At 39.0% G+C, this 17,337-nt stretch overlaps 2 protein-coding genes across 2 annotated transcripts; one reads left to right on the top strand and one right to left on the bottom strand.

Moving 5' to 3' along the window:
• The first annotated feature begins 104 nt into the window (after positions 1-104).
• On the top strand, positions 105-7,271 carry hirip3 (HIRA interacting protein 3). Its single transcript, XM_058412245.1, has 8 exons — positions 105-291; positions 501-621; positions 721-880; positions 3,845-4,618; positions 4,700-4,884; positions 5,958-6,108; positions 6,212-6,310; positions 6,925-7,271. Exons 1-8 carry the CDS (start codon positions 224-226, stop codon positions 7,113-7,115), a joined length of 1,749 nt encoding a protein of 582 aa, XP_058268228.1. The 5' UTR covers positions 105-223; the 3' UTR covers positions 7,116-7,271.
• A 941-nt stretch (positions 7,272-8,212) lies between these two features.
• On the bottom strand, positions 8,213-11,175 carry LOC131367182 (tryptase-like). The gene is made up of 6 exons (XM_058412454.1): positions 11,038-11,175; positions 10,222-10,242; positions 9,799-9,961; positions 9,148-9,416; positions 8,891-9,036; positions 8,213-8,795 (listed from the first exon to the last, which is right to left on the bottom strand). The coding sequence occupies exons 1-6, from the start codon at positions 11,096-11,098 to the stop codon at positions 8,526-8,528; spliced, it is 930 nt and encodes a 309-aa protein (XP_058268437.1). The 5' UTR covers positions 11,099-11,175; the 3' UTR covers positions 8,213-8,525.
• Between the last annotated feature and the right edge of the window lie 6,162 nt (positions 11,176-17,337).

Raw genomic sequence — 17,337 nt, 5'->3', positions numbered from 1 at the left:
GTAGTCACGTTAAAAAAGGAGTCAAAAAAGGGGTCACTATGGTGCCGTATAAACAGAATCAAAGGGATTTCGAATCGCCGGAACTCGAGGACGTGATGACGCAAGGCAGCGTGCGCGCGACCGGCGGAGAGGGCGCCAAACCTGGAAGCGTGCGACGTCTGTGCGTGGTTTTTTTTTCTTTTTCTGTTTTTTCTCTACAGAAAAGTGACCTCTCAAATTGACCATGGTGTCAGAGGCGGCGGCAATTCGCAAGTTCGTCACACGAGAGCTGAAGAGGTGCTCGGACCTCAGGTAAGCACACTTTTATGCAATAGATTCCTCTCGGTGTTTACATACAAATGACGCAGGTAGTGCTGTGGGAACGTCGCGAGCTCGTGTTCGTGTTCAGCACGTGCAAAACTTGTTGCATGCTAGCACAGGAAAGTTTGGAGTATACATACTAATGCATCTCACGTGCTGTTGTGTTTCTAAATCCTGAACTGCAATCTGATTACGTGTAGTACTTTGACACTTGGCATCCTACGGAAGAAGTATCTGGAGCATGTGGGCAGGGACTCACTTCCTGCAGAAGACAGACAGTTGCTCAAGCAAATCGTAGAAGAGGAACTTTTAAGAATGCAGGTATGGATCAGTCCAGTTTGGTTTTGTTTGTTTTTTTGAGTGATATCCCTTTTCTCAGCTTGTTTAAGTCAGAATCATGTACCTCTTGCACATTTACAGGGCAGCAGCAGCAGCAGTGATGATGAACCTTTAATAAAGAGCATGGCTCCACCACAAAAGCAAAATAAACGCAAAAGGGAAGAGGAAGATGTGGAAGAGGCAGAAAACGATGATGATGTATCTAGAAAGAAGAAATCACGTTTTGCCTCAGATCCCCCAGGTGACCATACCGTATCATCTGTTTATCTGAGTTGTGTTTTAAGCCTCCCTCTCTGGCCCTGACTACACCTGATATTAAGGTGCATCTCAAATGATCGTTAGTGTAAGGACAAGTGTTATCAGGATTGTTTGTAATTGTTGTCGGAAAGGAGTTCTGTTCACTCTTACCACATGCAGAAAGGATGTTAAGGTGTCTGATGCATCCCGTGCAACTGTCCAGTAAAGCAGTGGTCCCCAACCACCGGGCCGTGGACTGGTACGGGCCGCTTATCAATTGGTACCAAGCCGCAAGAAACAATAAATATTATATATATATATATATATATATATATATATATATATATATATATATATATATATATATATATATACACTATATTGCCAAAAGTATTCGCTCACCTGCCTTGACTCACATATGAACTTAAGTGACATCCCATTCCTAATCCATAGGGTTCAATATGACATCGGTCCATCCTTTGCAGCTATAACAGCTTCAACTCTTCTGGGAAGGCTGTCCACAAGGTTTAGGAGTGTGTTTATGGGAATTTTTGACCATTCTTCCAGAAGCGCATTTGTGAGGTCACACACTGATGTTGGACGAGAAGGTCTGGCTCTCAGTCTCCGCTCTAATTCATCACATAGGTGTTCTATCGGGTTGAGGTCAGGACTCTGTGCAGGCCAGTCAAGTTCATCCACACCAGACTCTGTCATCCATGTCTTTATGGACCTTGCTTTGTGCACTGGTGCACAGTCATGTTGGAAGAGGAAGGGGCCAGCTCCAAACTGTTCCCACAAAGTTGGGAGCATGGAATTGTCCAAAATGTCTTGGTATGCTGAAGCATTCAGAGTTCCTTTCACTGGAACTAAGGGGCCAAGCCCAGCTCCTGAAAAACAACCCCACACCATAATCCCCCCTCCACCAAACTTTACACTTGGCACAATGCAGTCAGACAAGTACCGTTCTCCTGGCAACCGCCAAAACCCAGACTCGTCCATCAGATTGCCAGATGGAGAAGTGCGATTCGTCACTCCAGAGAACACGTCTCCACTGCTCTAGAGTCCAGTGGCGGCGTGCTTTACACCACTGCATCTGACGCTTTGCATTGCACTTGGTGATGTATGGCTTGGATGCAGCTGCTCGGCCATGGAAACCCATTTCATGAAGCTCTCTGCGCACTGTTCTTGAGCTAATCTGAAGGCCACATGAAGTTTGGAGGTCTGTAGCGATTGACTCTGCAGAAAGTTGGCGACCTCTTCGCACTATGCGCCTCAGCATCCGCTGACCCCGCTCCGTCAGTTTACGTGGCCTACCACTTCGTGGCTGAGTTGCTGTCGTTCCCAAACACTTCCACGTTCTTATAATACAGCTGACAGTTGACTGTGGAATATTTAGGAGTGAGGAAATTTCACGACTGGATTTGTTGCACAGGTGGCATCCTATCACAGTTCCACGCTGGAATACACTGAGCTCCTGAGAGCGACCCATTCTTTCACAAATGTTTGTAAAAACAGTCTGCATGCCTAGGTGCTTGATTTTATACACCTGTGGCCATGGAAGTGATTGGAACACCTGATTCTGATTATTTGGATGGGTGAGCGAATACTTTTGGCAATATAGTGTATGTGTATATGTATGTATATATGTATGTATGTATATATATATATAATGTGTGTATATTAGTGCGTGTGTGTGTGTATGTATGTATGTTTATTTATATATATAAAACTTGAACTTATATGTATTTATTTTTAAAAATTGCCGCCCGCAACTCACTCCCACATTTGACGCAGTCCATGCATCAGTAACCCAAGTAACGCAAAGTAATCAGTAACGCAAGCTAACCCACATTAAAATGACCCAAAAACGAATGTCACTAGAGATCTCCCCCACCCGGGCCATCGAAAAATTGTCCTGGACCAAACCGGTCCATGGTACAAAAAAGGTTGGGGAACCCTGCAGTAAATAACTCGCTCGCCACCAGTGTTACCAAGTTTGCACTGAATTTAATTAGACAGAGGAGTCTGCTTTATATGCAGGTTTTTTTTAATTGAAATCTCTAAGCCTATGTTCAGGAGATTTACCAATCTAGAAATCATTTTCAAGGTTTTGATGGCTGTATGAGAGGACTGTTTTATAACTGTAAAAGGAAAAGTGATCAGTGGTTATTGTTAGTACTTACTAGCAGAATAGTACGTAATTCTGCTGTTTGAGACCCAGTGCTGATTTGTTTAGTGGACACAGGGTCATGGAGGGTCTGTGCTACAGTAGCGTGTCATTATGAAAATAACTAAAATAAGACTTTTAAGACTTATCTGAATGTTACTTTTCTTAGTAAAAAAAATATATTAGCTCACAAAATCCATCTTACAGTAATTTGTAAAGTGAATGAACCAAAAAAAAAAGGAGATTGTGAATTTTTAACTCAATATCGAAAAGAAGTTGCCTCCACTCGGGTTGCAAACCCCTAATGTTTTGGATCTCTTGCACTAAATGCTACTGGACTGGAACCAGATTACAGGGTTAGGATGGCTAATAAAAAAGAATGATCCTTATTTACATATTTAAGTATGATGAGGTTGTTTGCCTCAAAACACCCAGAGAACCTTGTTAGTAAACATGCCATGAGAAAGCTGGCTGCTTCTGACAGGAAGTCATATCTAGTTTTGTGATAGGATGTTCAACAGGACAATGACCCAAACATGTTCATATCCCCAAAAATAGTTAATTGACCTCAGAATGCTTGTGACATGTCCGTCCAGTTCACACGAGACACAAGAATGTGAGGTGAACAATCTGTCTTCACTGACCAATTGTTTTGAGATCATTTTGCGAGAGGGATTTTAATGAGCTGTAAATGGAGCAAGTATCTGAGAACAGCTTGTTAAAAAAGACAAACCAGCATTACATCTCAACTATGAATCTTTAGATGTTTGTGTGTAATGTTTCCATCACCATTTGTTTCAGATTCCCCAGACTCTGGAATAGAGAAAGTGGCAAATGAGGAACAGCTTAAAGAAGATGCTGATGGAACTGATAAGGACATGGAGGAAGAGAGTAAAGAAGAACAGACTGCAAAAGTTCCAAGGAAGAAAACGACCGTAAGGCATAATGTGAAAAGGAATAGGAAGGAAGACATAAGTTCAGGAAGTGATGAAGAGGAGGAGGAGGAGGAGGAGGAGAAGAATAAGGCAAAAAAGAAGGGGAAGGTTTTAAATGGTGAGGAAGAGGATCACATCACCTCCAGCAGTTCAGATGAAGACAAAGAAAATCAACAAGCAAAAGCCAGAGGTGGAAAGAAAAAGCAGTGCATGAGTTCTGACAGCGTGGAGGAGGTGAGCGATGAAGAGATGAAAAATGAAGACAAAGAAAATCAAAAGAAAGCAAAAGCTCGAGGTGGAAGGAAAAAGCAAGGTGCGAGTTCGGACAGCGTAGAGGAGGTGAGCGGCGAAGAGGTGAAAACCAAAGGTAAGAAAAAGGCTGTTGGAAAACAGATCAAAGCAGGTGCTCAGAAGAAAAGAAAAGGAAAAGAAGACAAAAAAGAGTCAACAGAGAGTGAAACTGTGAGAAAAGTGCAGAAGGAAGTCTTCGGGAGTAGCTCCGAAAGCGAAGAAGACGTGGCAAGGAAAACTGAAAAGAAAGAAACGAGCGAAAGCAGTGATGATGAGAGTGATAAAGAAACTGACACAAAGAAAGATGTTGTTGATAAAATGTCCTCGGATGAAGAAGAGAAAGAAACAGGTACGTGTGCTGCCGTTCTACTTTAAAGCTGTTCTTGGTGTTATTTCTATGTCCTCTCACATTTATCATCTTCTTCCTCAGTGAAAGTAAAGGATAAAGATCGGGTAGAGGCAGAGGATTCAGACTCCTCCTCTTCTTCCTTGCCCTCTCTGGAGGAGGATGAAGAAGCGGGGGGGATGAAACTGAAACAGGAAGAAAAGACGAAAAAAAAGAGTGTGCCGAAGAAGAGTAGTGAAATGAGTGAGAGCAAGGCCAAAGGAGGAAAGGTGAATAACGTTGCTGCTGTTTTCTCCACAAATTGTGTTTACTTCTGATTACCAGACTATATCTGTACCATCAAATTTCAGTTAGAATCATACGTTATGGGATGCTTAGGGGTTAGCATGTTTGCAACACACCTCTGGGATTGTGGGAACAATTCCCACCTCTGCCCTGTCTGTGCTGAATTTGTGTGCGCCTTGGTGGTTTCTTCATGATAGTCAGATTTTTTTTTTCCCGCCAGTTAGGCTGAATGGCATCTCTCAGTTGTCCTTATTGTGTGAGTAGGTGAATGAGCATCTGAGATTTTGACCTGTGATGCGTTGGCACCATGTCCAGTGTGTCCCCTACCTTGTGCCCCCTATGATAGGCTCCAGCTTCCTTGCGACCCTGTGTAAGGAAAGTGGTGGTGACCTTTAAGAGCATTACTTAAAATTTCAACCAGACCCATTATTGGTTTCAGTTCTGATTTCCCACTTTCCAACCAATAATTTTTGACATAACTGACACTATCCATATAATTCTGAAGCAGGTTTGGATCATTCATCATAAAAAAATATATAATAATTGTCAGTCAGGTAATTAAAAGGGATTCAGATTACTTGAGTCTCGAATTGAAGAATGGATGCCAGAAAGAAAAGAGGCCTAGAAAAGCCCATACACTATATACTCAATGAATTTCATACAATGAAATGTGCTGGTTTCATGAGATTAAATTATACGGTGGTTTAATGTGGGCTGATTCCCCATGTATTATTTACCAGCATTTGCCCAATATTTAAATTTACTAATGCACAACAGTTCACTGTTACAAAAGGGCTGATTCAACTATGTTCAAGTGTTATGAATGTGAATATGTCGCTTCCCTAAAAACGATCACATATTAGAGTAATATAAACCTCTCACTTAAATTACAGCCTGCTCTTCTGTCTGAGTCATGCTGTTATACTGTAAAAGCAATGGAGACACCAACAGTGCTGTGGGACAAAGAATATGTCAAATGTCTTTCTGAGATCTTTAGGTTTCTGATCAGGTATCTATTCTATTCAACATGCTGACTGTTGTATGGTTTGACCTACAGGACGATGAGAACAAAGCCGTGTCCAGACTTAAGCGCTACATCGCCACCTGTGGTGTACGCCGGAACTATAAGAAGCTGTTCGAGGGCTGCCGCTCAGTGAAGGCCAAAGTTGCTGTGCTGAAGAAAGAACTGGAAGAGCTGGGGGTGGAGGGTCCGTGAAGATTAACTGGTTATACTTAGTATATTTATCTTTTGTGTGTGAAGTGTAAAGAGTATGTTTAACATTATTAGTTGTCTTTGATTGTCCCCTTTAGGTCAGCCTTCCATTGAGAAGTGTAAAAAAGCCAGAATGAAGAGGGAGGAAGCTCAGGAGCTGGCAGAACTGGATGTCAGCAATATAATCTCTGCTCAGGGTACGTCACTGATGTACTGACTTTTTTTTAACTTAATAAACTTAGGGTTGGTAAAATTATATTGTTGAGAAGGAATGTCACACTAATAGTATTCATGGCTCAAGAATGTAGTAGATGACTAAACAGCCCATAATATTATGTAATATGGAAGAATTTACGGAGATTGCGAATAGATGAACCTGTGCCAGAAAGCTGCAGTGAGGAAAAAGGAGCTTCTCATGATACGATCCCATCTGTGGAACGCGGCGGTGTGGCCGTGTATAGCTGTCATGCGACTGCAAACGGCAACAACATGATGAATTATACATGAGCTATAAATTATACAGCACTGAGATCTCTGCCTCATCAAAGTCTGAACACTGGCATGTCTAAACCCTGGCAGCTCACAAACAGGAAAGATATCCAGCACTGGTTGATGCATACGGGATGAAAATTTGCAACCAAACACAGGACGCTTCTATTTAAACTAAATTTCATCTGCTCAGTAACATATGCTTTTCTGCAACTATAACACGGTTATGATCGTTAGAGTTTTTATACCGAACAGATGTCGGATGCACTACAAAACAAGAAATCATTAAGTTCCAGTACAAGTTCCCGTCTTTGTATTTCAGGTCGTCCTAAACGCCGAACTGCAGCACCATGGACGGATTTTCAGAGAAGCTCACCTCCTCCATCAGCCTTCAAGCGTGTGGTGAACTCTGACTCGGACAGTGAAGAGGCCAGTGTGGACAGAGGGCGCAAGAGAGCAACAGACTGGAGCAACCTGCGGGGGATCATCAGCGACGACGCAGACAGCAACTAGCCAGCTTTTTACATTAGAAACAAAGTGTTTATAATGCATTCTGTTCAACTGCTTCAGACTAAATTTCCATGTTTGTTACTTATGTTTTGTTACCATGAATATTTATCAGTGCACTACTTTTATATATTAATGTTACTTTATGCAATTTATTGAAATAAAGAATTGTCATTTCTACTTTTCATCCTTTTTTGTTTATTTTGCTATTGCGGTACATACACCGATCAGGTGTAACATTATGAGCAGTGACGGGTGAAGTGAATAACACTGATGATCTCCTCATTATGGCACCTGTTAGTGGGTGGGATATATTAGGCAGCAAGTGAACATTTTGTCCTCAAAGTTGATGTTAGAAGCGGGAAAAATGGACAAGTTTAAGGATTTGCGTGAGTTTGACAAGGACCAAATTGTGATGGCTAGACCACTGGATCAGAGCATCTCCAAAACTGCAGCTCTTGTGGGGTGTTCCCGGTCTGCAGTGGTCAATATCTGTTAAAAAGTGGTCCAAGGAAGGAACGGTGGTGAACCCGGAGACAGGATCATGGTGCAGCCAAGGCTCATTGATGCACGTGGGGAGCGAAGGCTGGTTCGTGTGATCCGATCCAACAGACGAGCTACTGTTGCTCAAATTGCTGAAGAAGTTAATGCTGGTTCTGATAGAAAAGTGTCAGAATACACAGTGCATGACGGGTCAGGGCTGTTTTGGCAGCAAAAGGGGGAGCAATAGAATATTAGGCAGGTGGTCATAATGTTATGCCTGGGCAGTGTATATACTCTATATTCTAAAATACAATAGTGAAAGTTAAAAGAAATCATACTTTGTCAAAGGTTAAGCTGATCCAATGATATGAAAACTGTGTCATTGGCACATCCTGTTTGATATTATTGGATTTTTTTTTAGTTGTGGCACACTAGAGGACAGATGTGTCTTTTATTCTTGTCTTCTGTAAATGAATATGTAGATGTTCTGTCTGGTTGAGATTCCTAGCAATATGCAACACACCAAAACTCATTTAGCATAAGAAAAGTGAATGACAGTAATTGTGGCAAGATTTTTTTTTTTTTTAATTAACCTTCTTATAAAACTTTATGCTGGAGGAATGAGCAAGTAGATAGTTCTTTGGTGTTCCAGTAATTCCACAATTTCATCTTTTATTATGAGATATCATGTGATTGCTGTCAATGAGTAAACCAATGATATATTTTAAATGATTTTGGAGATATTTTATTTGGTGAAATCATGTTACTTATATTGGATGTGCAATTCAGCAGTCATTAGCTTCAAGCTCACTTGGTATCACAGTGTACATTAATTGGGAGTGGTGTAGAATTAGGTCAAATGAACAAAAATGTAGAAGAATGACAAATCTTTGAAAAGCCCTTTCTGGCTTTTTTTGTTCCATTTTCGTATCACTAGAAGATAGAGAAGGAGCAGAGGTAGAGGATGATGGAGAAAGAAAGGAACAGACAAAAGAGGTTTGGGGACCCACGATTGCCATTGGAGACTGCAATAAATCCAGGTTGTTTGGTTGTGATGAAGCTCTTAATCCAGTCTTGGTACTGAGACACTCTGGTGTACACTCCAGGGTAATTAGGTAAAGCACAGCCATAGCCAAAGCTCACAATCCCAGCTTGAACCCAGGTTTCGTTATGCTTGAACACCATTGGACCTCCAGAATCACCCTGCAAAGAACAACAAACTATTAGCTACAGGTCTGTTTATCTACCACATAACCTGTACTGTGACCAGATATAATATGATGGTGTTGGTTTCTTGCCTGGCATGAGTCCTTGCCCCCCTCAGTGAGGCCAGCACACATCATATTGAATGTGATGACATCTTGTCCGTAAGATTGGGCACAGTCACTGTTACTGACAATTGGTACCTGCACCTCTTGCAGGGTCTTGGGGGATGGCAGATCCACTGTGAAGATCCATGATGAACTTTAACCAACATGCTTTGACAAATCAAGTTTAAACATGAAAAAAGAAAGTAATTAAGCATGCAGTGCATAGATTGTGGTTTAGCACTTACCATTAGATTTAATGTCACCCCATCCTGTAACCCAGACATTAGTTTTTTGGGGAAATTCACTCTTGATTGCTGCCAGGCATGCCGGCCTGATATAGCTTGTAAAAGTCACTGGAGATGTGAGCTGGAGTAGTGCAATGTCATTGTCATTAGTTTTAGAGTTATACCTTGGATGACTGTACATTCTTTGAACTTTTCTTTGCTGCTTATTCAGGTTAGGCCCTTCCAGATTTTCCAACCCTAGAACGACTGTGAAATCCAGGAAAAAAGGGCTGAAAATCAAAGTAGAGGCTGAGTCAGACTGAATCTCAATAATAATTAATTAGCTGCTATACTGGCTGCCATGTAATGCATCATACTTTATCTAACCAACAGTCATACAACATATTTCCATTAAACTATAGGACAATTTAGATTAATTGTTGCAGATGTTTAAATGTGAATGCCCACATCATTATTGCTAGTGTGCGTCTTTATTTAGATAATAGTAATATGAATAAAAAGCTGAGGCCTTGAATGATCGTTAAAAGCACATCCACAATATGGCTAAATAAATATTTTAGTAAGGGTCGTGTGTCTGTGTGTGTGTATTCTATTACTTGTGTGTAGTCTATACAATCAAGGATATGATTATATGAGTTTTTGCCTCCACACCTCTGGAAACAGTGAGCAGCTGATAAGACCCAGAGCTCATTGATCAGGCTGCCTCCACAGAAATGCCTGCCTGAGCTCTGAATGCTGGCCTGCCAAGGCCAGGCACCGGCAACAGCATCTGTACCACCCACAATCTTGGTGTTCAAGGGAGCCTGACCACACACTGGTAGAAAACAGAAATAATCAATGAACAAAGCAATAAACTATTCTTTTAAATGCATACCACTGTGTCGGATATGGTGCCGGATAATTAACCTGACATGTACCTGTATATAGGCACATATACAGCTAAATACAATTATGGAAAATCTTTTTCACTATGGTAAACAGTGATAAATAGCAAAAAAAAAATAATGGCATCATTATTTCCTACATAAACTAAGTATGTTTGTGTTGATTAAAGCATGTTAATCCAAAACTTACCATCTAGTTGGGAAAATGAGCCTAATGGGAAAGGAAGAGAGAGCAGAGTTAAATACAATGCTCTGTCCAGCATTACAAAAGAGTTTAACTTTCTAATTACATTTAAGTGAAAGTGCTACAGCGGAAATTAATTTATTTTAGAAATGACATAATTTAGTATGCTAGGTTTGTGTGTAGTGATCCTGGGAAAAATAGGACAATTAGATAATAGTCTACTGTATCTTTTTCTCAATGCAGTAGCCTATAAATTCTGTCTCAGAAACTCAGAAAACATATGTTTCTGAGAGCTATAAGTTCCTCCATCTTCTATTTCTGTGTCGGTTTTGGATCATTTCAGTTGCAACCTTGGACCCTTAATGTTAATCTATCTATCTATTTATTTATTTTGGTAATGCAGTACTACATACTCTAATTTTTACAGTACAATTAGTACAATAGTGAAATTAGAATAAAAGCATCTGTGATGCCGTTGCCACATCCTGTTTGATATTATTGGAATTTTATTGGAACTAGTTTTTTTCAGTTGTGATGTATATGTAGATGTTATGTCTGGTTGAGAGTCCAAGCAATATGCAACACACCAAAACTCATTTAGCATAAGAAAAGTGAATGACAGTAATTGTGGCAAAAAGTTTTTTTTCTCTCTCTCTCTCTCTCTCTCTCTCTCTCTGATCAAAACAATAATTGCTGTTTAGATACAATTCATAACTACGTATCCTAATACTATTCTTGAGACATCTGAGAATACATCATTTTGTATAAGAGAGCATAATTGGATATATGATCATTTGAATGTTCATCATAACCAGCACCTACCTGAAGCATTAAGAAGCAGAGCACATACAACAGCCACAACCTTCCACAAATAAATCTCCATGGTCTTGTGTCTCTTCTGACTTCAGGTAGTCTTCCCTGTCTTGAGGTCCTGTGCCTCCAAATCTAAGATGTTTCTTTCTTGTACTCCAACCATATAGTTTATCTCCCTCACCTGCGTCACCTGCTTACACACCCTTCTGAGAGGTTTGCCACATTGGTCTAGACCACATAGGAGTGCATTCATTCATTTATTTATTTATTTATTTATTTATTAGATTACATTCAAATTTATTGCCACTTTGCAGAGTACAAGTACAAAGAAACAAATTTCAACATCTAACCAGATACAACTAAGCAGTTAAGGGTTAAGAGTCATGTTTAAGGACCCAGATTAGCAGTCCTAGGAGTCAAACACATAACCTACTGATCAGTACAATTTATCCACAATTTATCCACTTAACCATGTTTTTAGACACTGGCAGAACAAACTAAACCCCTCACAGACACTACCACAAGCTCAGGAAAGCACCACCATACAACTGATTAATATGTAGGGCTGTAGGTCACATAACATAGCTCTTTGGTTTTTCTTTATATTTCTGAATATTAAACAGTCTGAAATGGGCTGAATTTTGTGGAACACCCACTCCTTAAAGGTCTTAAAGGATCTCCAAAACAGTAAACAGTCCTTTTCACTGTAGAATGGTCAAAGATCTGGAACTAGAATTAGAAAAAAAACATTTACATATAGAAATATGATGTGTTTTTGTCACCAAAAGTTATTTTTATACATTTTTTTAATAGAAGTTGGTGAGGATTAGACAATACACCCTGATAAATAAAAACATACAATTGAAGAAGGACGTTATTTTATTTCCCCAAAGACTGTAACACTTTAGCAATGTAAATCATCAAGGTAACAGCCCTTGTGTCAGGTTAACGAGTATGGTCAAGGAACAGTCTTGTAAAACCTCTCTCTGTGTGTTGTGTGACTTGGCTCCACTGGTTCCAATATCTGTTATAATAAGTACAAAATAAATCAGTGTGAGAAAAGGAGCTCATATAGTGTTTATGTCGAATATTCAGTGTTTACAGCTTATCCTTTATGAATAGAAGACTGCTGATATACTTTTATACTTCTACCTTGTAAATGTATTGAACCTTGACCACATTCTAAGAAGGATTAGATATTATTAACCTTGGCCCATCCCAAGCATTTTCAGAATCAAATCCTTGACTTCCTCAACAGAGGTCTGGATCTGAATTTCTGTAATACTAAATGGTGACAAGGCATGGTTTGAAACGTGTAATACAAAAATGTTGATTTGCTTTTGTACAAACAACAAAACAAAACAAAACTTTGTCATCATGAACATGAAGCCGTTTTCCTTTTAACCAACTTCTCACTTCTGAAGTGGTAATTTGTGAGTAACAGATTCACATGCTTTCATTACATTCATTCACATGCTTTTCTTACATATTTCTTTTTTTTTTTTTTCTGGTTTTCTAACACAAAGTAGATATCTTGCTGATGATAATGTGATTTTGGTCAAAAACACTATTTTAAAGGTGTAAAAATGTACAGGACATTCATAGAATGGTTGCTGATGTAAATAAATAAATATGAACAAATCGGCAAGTTTTTAAAAATGACCAAAACTTGTCAATCAGTACTGAAGAGACTGAAACTGTATTCTCCTATGCTATATTGAAAGTTTTGGACTCCTCTCATCTCAGAAGCACAAAAATAATGCCTGAGGTTCTTAGTCGTAACTGACACAAATACACTGACCAGGCATAACATTATGATCACCTGCCACCTGAGTTGGTCCCACTTTTGCTGCCAAAACAGCCCTGACCCATCATGCACTGTGTATTCTGACACCTTTCTATCAGAACCAGCATTAACTTCTTCAGCAATTTTAGCAACAGTAAATTGTCTGTTGGATCGGATCACACGGGCCAGCCTTCGCTCCCTAGGTGTATCAATGATCCTTGGCCGCCCATGACCCTTTCGCCAGATCATCACTGTTCCTTCCTTTTTTTGATAGATACTGACCACTGCAGACCGGGAACACCCCACAAGGGCTGCAGTTTTGGAGATGCTCTGATCCAGTCGTCTAGCCATCACAGTTTGGCCCTTGTCAAACTTCTTTTCCCGCTTCTAACACATCAACTTTGAGGACAAAATGTTCACTTGCTGCCTAATATATCCCACCCACTAACAGGTGCCATGATGAGGAGATACTCAGTGTCAGTGATCATAATGTTACGCCTGATCAGTGTACATTACATTTATGGCACCTGGCAGACGCTCTTATCCAGAGAAATGTACAAAAGTGCATTGAAGTCTTTATCAGTGAATACATTAACACAGGTTCAATAGGTCACAGACTTACTATACTTATACATATACTATACTTTACTATACTAACGCATACTATCAGCCTAAAAACTGTGTTGGTAGATTTTCTTTTAACTTAACATACAACATACAACAATACATAAAACAAACAGGGAAAATAAGTGCTAGTTTAAGTGTTCCAGGCAGAGGTAGGTCTTCATCCATCATTTGAAGACAGTCAGTGACTCAGATGTATGGACATGTTCAAGTTCATTCCACCACACAGAGAAGAGTCTAGATGTATACCTACCTCTTAGCCCTGAGATATGGTGGGACCAGTCAAGGTAAGAGGTCATTCACATGCAACTTCCCTATTGGGAAACTTAAATTTATGATAATTCTGATAGCATGTGAGGGCGTATTAGTCACGTTTTCTGATACAGAAACATAGGTGATAAGAGATAATGTTAGTTGCATCATTTTGCTTATAAATCATTTCGATTATGAGTGGAAAATAACTTGAGTAATCGTAGTTGGTTGTTATGTTTGTATGTTATGTTGGAGGTTTTTATACTTTACTTAAGAGTTAATGAAATTGAATACCTCAGTACAATGTTTAATGCATGTGAGAACTTACTGTATATAAAATAAAGAATCTCAATTAAATGAAATTTCATTGTGTTTATTTAGCATTTTCAACAGTTGACATTGTCACAAAGCAGCTCTCACAGCAATTTGATTTACATTTCGATCCATAATGAACTATTCAGAAGTGAATGCTTGTTATGAGGTAGTAACCTTGAGACAAAAAAATACACCAAAGTGAGCCTATCATCCTCTGGGTGATACAAGTGGGATTAGGAGTAGTTACTTTTCCATAACGGTACACTATAAAGCCAAAAGTACTATGTGTGATGACAGCATCTTTAGTACAATCATTTTTTATGTGATTAGAGTTTTTAATCTTTAAATCTGAAGTTATCCACTGAATAATGGATACAGCTTGGGTATATGTTTTAGTGAGTGTAATCTAGGCTATCTAACTGAGATCACCTACAGCATTATTTATGTTATCTATATGGTACCATCACAGCAATCTTCAGGCTGTCCATATTGGGCCTCCCTCAGATCATGCAACTCATTCTCAGAAGAAAGCTCAACCTAAAAAGTCACAGAGCCTCCAGAAGATGGCATCAGTGGAACAGAGTTTGACGATCAGTTTGCTGTCACTATTACACACCAGACAACCTATTTAAAGCATCGAAATACTGCCGGCCAGCCCGCTGCAAAGAGTTGGAGTCATGCCATCAGAAAGTTGAATTTAAGTTGATCTAAAATCTGTTTCATCAAATCACTGCTATTACACCATGTGTAAGTAGTGTGATGAATAACGCATGGAATAAAAAAGGTTTTATGTTGAGACTAAAACAAAAGCGTCCTTTTTCCCCCTAAAAATATTAAACATTTCTTGTCTTTATTTATTGACATTTTAAAGTTTGCTTTAAAAATAAAATGATGGGAGTCTTGCAATCTGGAGCCAGTTTAGTTTTATTAGTTATATCAATACTCAGTGTAAATTAGTTATATCAGTACACAGGATTAGAAATCAAAATGAGCAACCTACTGTAAACAACACACAACTGAAGGTCTGATACACTTTATAAAACATTTAGGGCTGCCAACACTGTAAATCTACAAAGTTTTAAAGATGTCATCTATAGTCATTGCTCCAAATGAGCCCCAAAATGATAGTGGGCTACACTGTAAAAAAAATCCATATATTTTACGGTAAAATACTGGCAGCTGTGGTTGCCAGAATTTTACCGTAAATTGTACAGTGACACTGTTCACCACTTTACGGTATGCTTTATTAGCAACCGTAAATTTCACAGTTGAGAACTGTTTGACAATGTAAACCTGTTTACAGTAAACTACTGTAAAATAAATACTGTAATCCTATTTACAGTCTCAAAAACCAACCATAAATTACAGTATTTTATTGTAAAGTTCAAATTTACAGTAAGTTACTGGCAGCTGTGGTTGCCAGAATTTTACCGTAAAAAACACAGTACAACACAATGCATTACAGTTGGTTTGCCTAGATTTTACCATCAACAACTTATGATTAATTACTAAATGAATAAGGTCCATTGTAAATCAAGGCACAAAAATATTGAAGAAAACGTACATATTCCGTGTTAAAAACAGTTTTAATTGATCAAATACCTTGTCCAATACTCTCAAATTAGTAATGAAATCTTGAAAAAACAGCACATATGATTGGATAATCCATGGTGAAATAAACAAACATTATGTATCAGGGCTTGTCCTGGTTGAACAAGAGGAATAAGTCACTAGTCCAGACTTGTGTGAAGACATGGGATAGACTTGGACATGATGTTCGAGAAACTGGAAGTTACAGCATGTACTGTCACTAGTTCAGCTTGAGGACCTGCATGCTGTCCACCGTGGGCTGATCTGATCCTCTCTGCAGCCAGAAAACATACACAAAGCACATGTTAGATTGATGCAGTGTTTAAGCATGATGCCTACAGAGAGATAAACAGCCTTCTAGTTGTCCAATAAGTGGTTCACAAATATGTTCAACTTTGCTCCAATGAATTATACATTACCGAAGGCAATATTTATTGATTAAATAATTTATAGTTTTGCAGGTTATTTATTTATTTTTTTAAAACTGATGGTCTCAAGGAGAAAAGTTCTCATTTCAGAAACATTTCATACAAGTCATCATAAGCATTTATTTTATGTCTGTTGACATGAAGTCTAAACACAGTTGCCTCCACTGAAGCAATCAATAATCAAAGTTTACTACAACACTGACCAGTAACTAGTCAAATGTACAACCACTTACCGATATTTATCCTGGACAAGACCAGCGTCTGATCAAAAGGGATGATTTGTAGAACAGGAAAGATGCTGGCAGATGACAGCAAGAAATATATTGCCTTAACTGAAAGTAAAATCATCTCAAGCATCTCGATGTAGGTTGTAAACTACAATCAAATGGCTATATTAAATAAATAAATGGCTAATCAAGTGCCTCACCTGGTAGAACTTGCACCACATACTGTACTGTTCTTCAGGCAGTCAAGATTCAGTTCCAGCTCAGGCCCTTTGCTGCAAATCATCCCATCTCTCTCCACTGTGTTTTTACTGCCACTGGCCAAAAAAACAAAAATGCCAACAAAAAACAAAAATCACAATCTTTAAAATACAAAAAAAAAAAAAAAAAAAAATGGTTTGCTTCTTGTATAAAGAGTTTAGAATCTCACCATGTTCCTGGTCATCACAGCGGGCAGCACGTTGTTTCCTCCAAGTATATAACCGCTCAGGAGTTTAAATGCATACATGAAATGTTGCAGAAGTGAAATACTTCAACTTCTTTTTATTTTAATAATTTTTTTGGAAAAAAACAAAACCATGTTCCGTTCATGTGTGTTGGTCCGTAAAATTTTGAAAAGCATGTGACTTGAGGCTGAGCTCCGATTGGCTTGTTTTAAATTGTCCTTGAACCCTCCCAGTGTCGTTAGCGAATCAATGTTGTTTTTATATATTTGGCCTCATGTGATTGGAGCATTCTCAACGAGTCTCATTAGCACTCAGCAGATTGCCACTTAACAGCCGCCACTGATTATGATTCTTCTCCATTCACCGGGTGGGAAACAACCTCAGCTAGCACTTTAAAAGATAACAGAGCATTTCAACTAACATTTCCTTAAATGAACTCAGGCTTTAATGGGCATTAACCGATAGATATCTACAAGATATGTTTGTAACCATCTCCAAAGCACTTAAATCAACAATGTGGTTCATTTCTGTGAAGCCTTCACTGAAGTACAAGTTGTAGCAACAAAAATAAACCTGGGCAATATCAGACCCAAATAAACACAACATAAACACAAAACAACCACAAACACCCAAACAATTACAGC

Source organism: Hemibagrus wyckioides, linkage group LG02, assembly GCF_019097595.1.
Source record: "Hemibagrus wyckioides isolate EC202008001 linkage group LG02, SWU_Hwy_1.0, whole genome shotgun sequence".
Taxonomy (NCBI): Eukaryota; Metazoa; Chordata; class Actinopteri; order Siluriformes; family Bagridae; genus Hemibagrus; species Hemibagrus wyckioides.
This window is presented reverse-complemented; position numbering and strand designations above follow the sequence as displayed.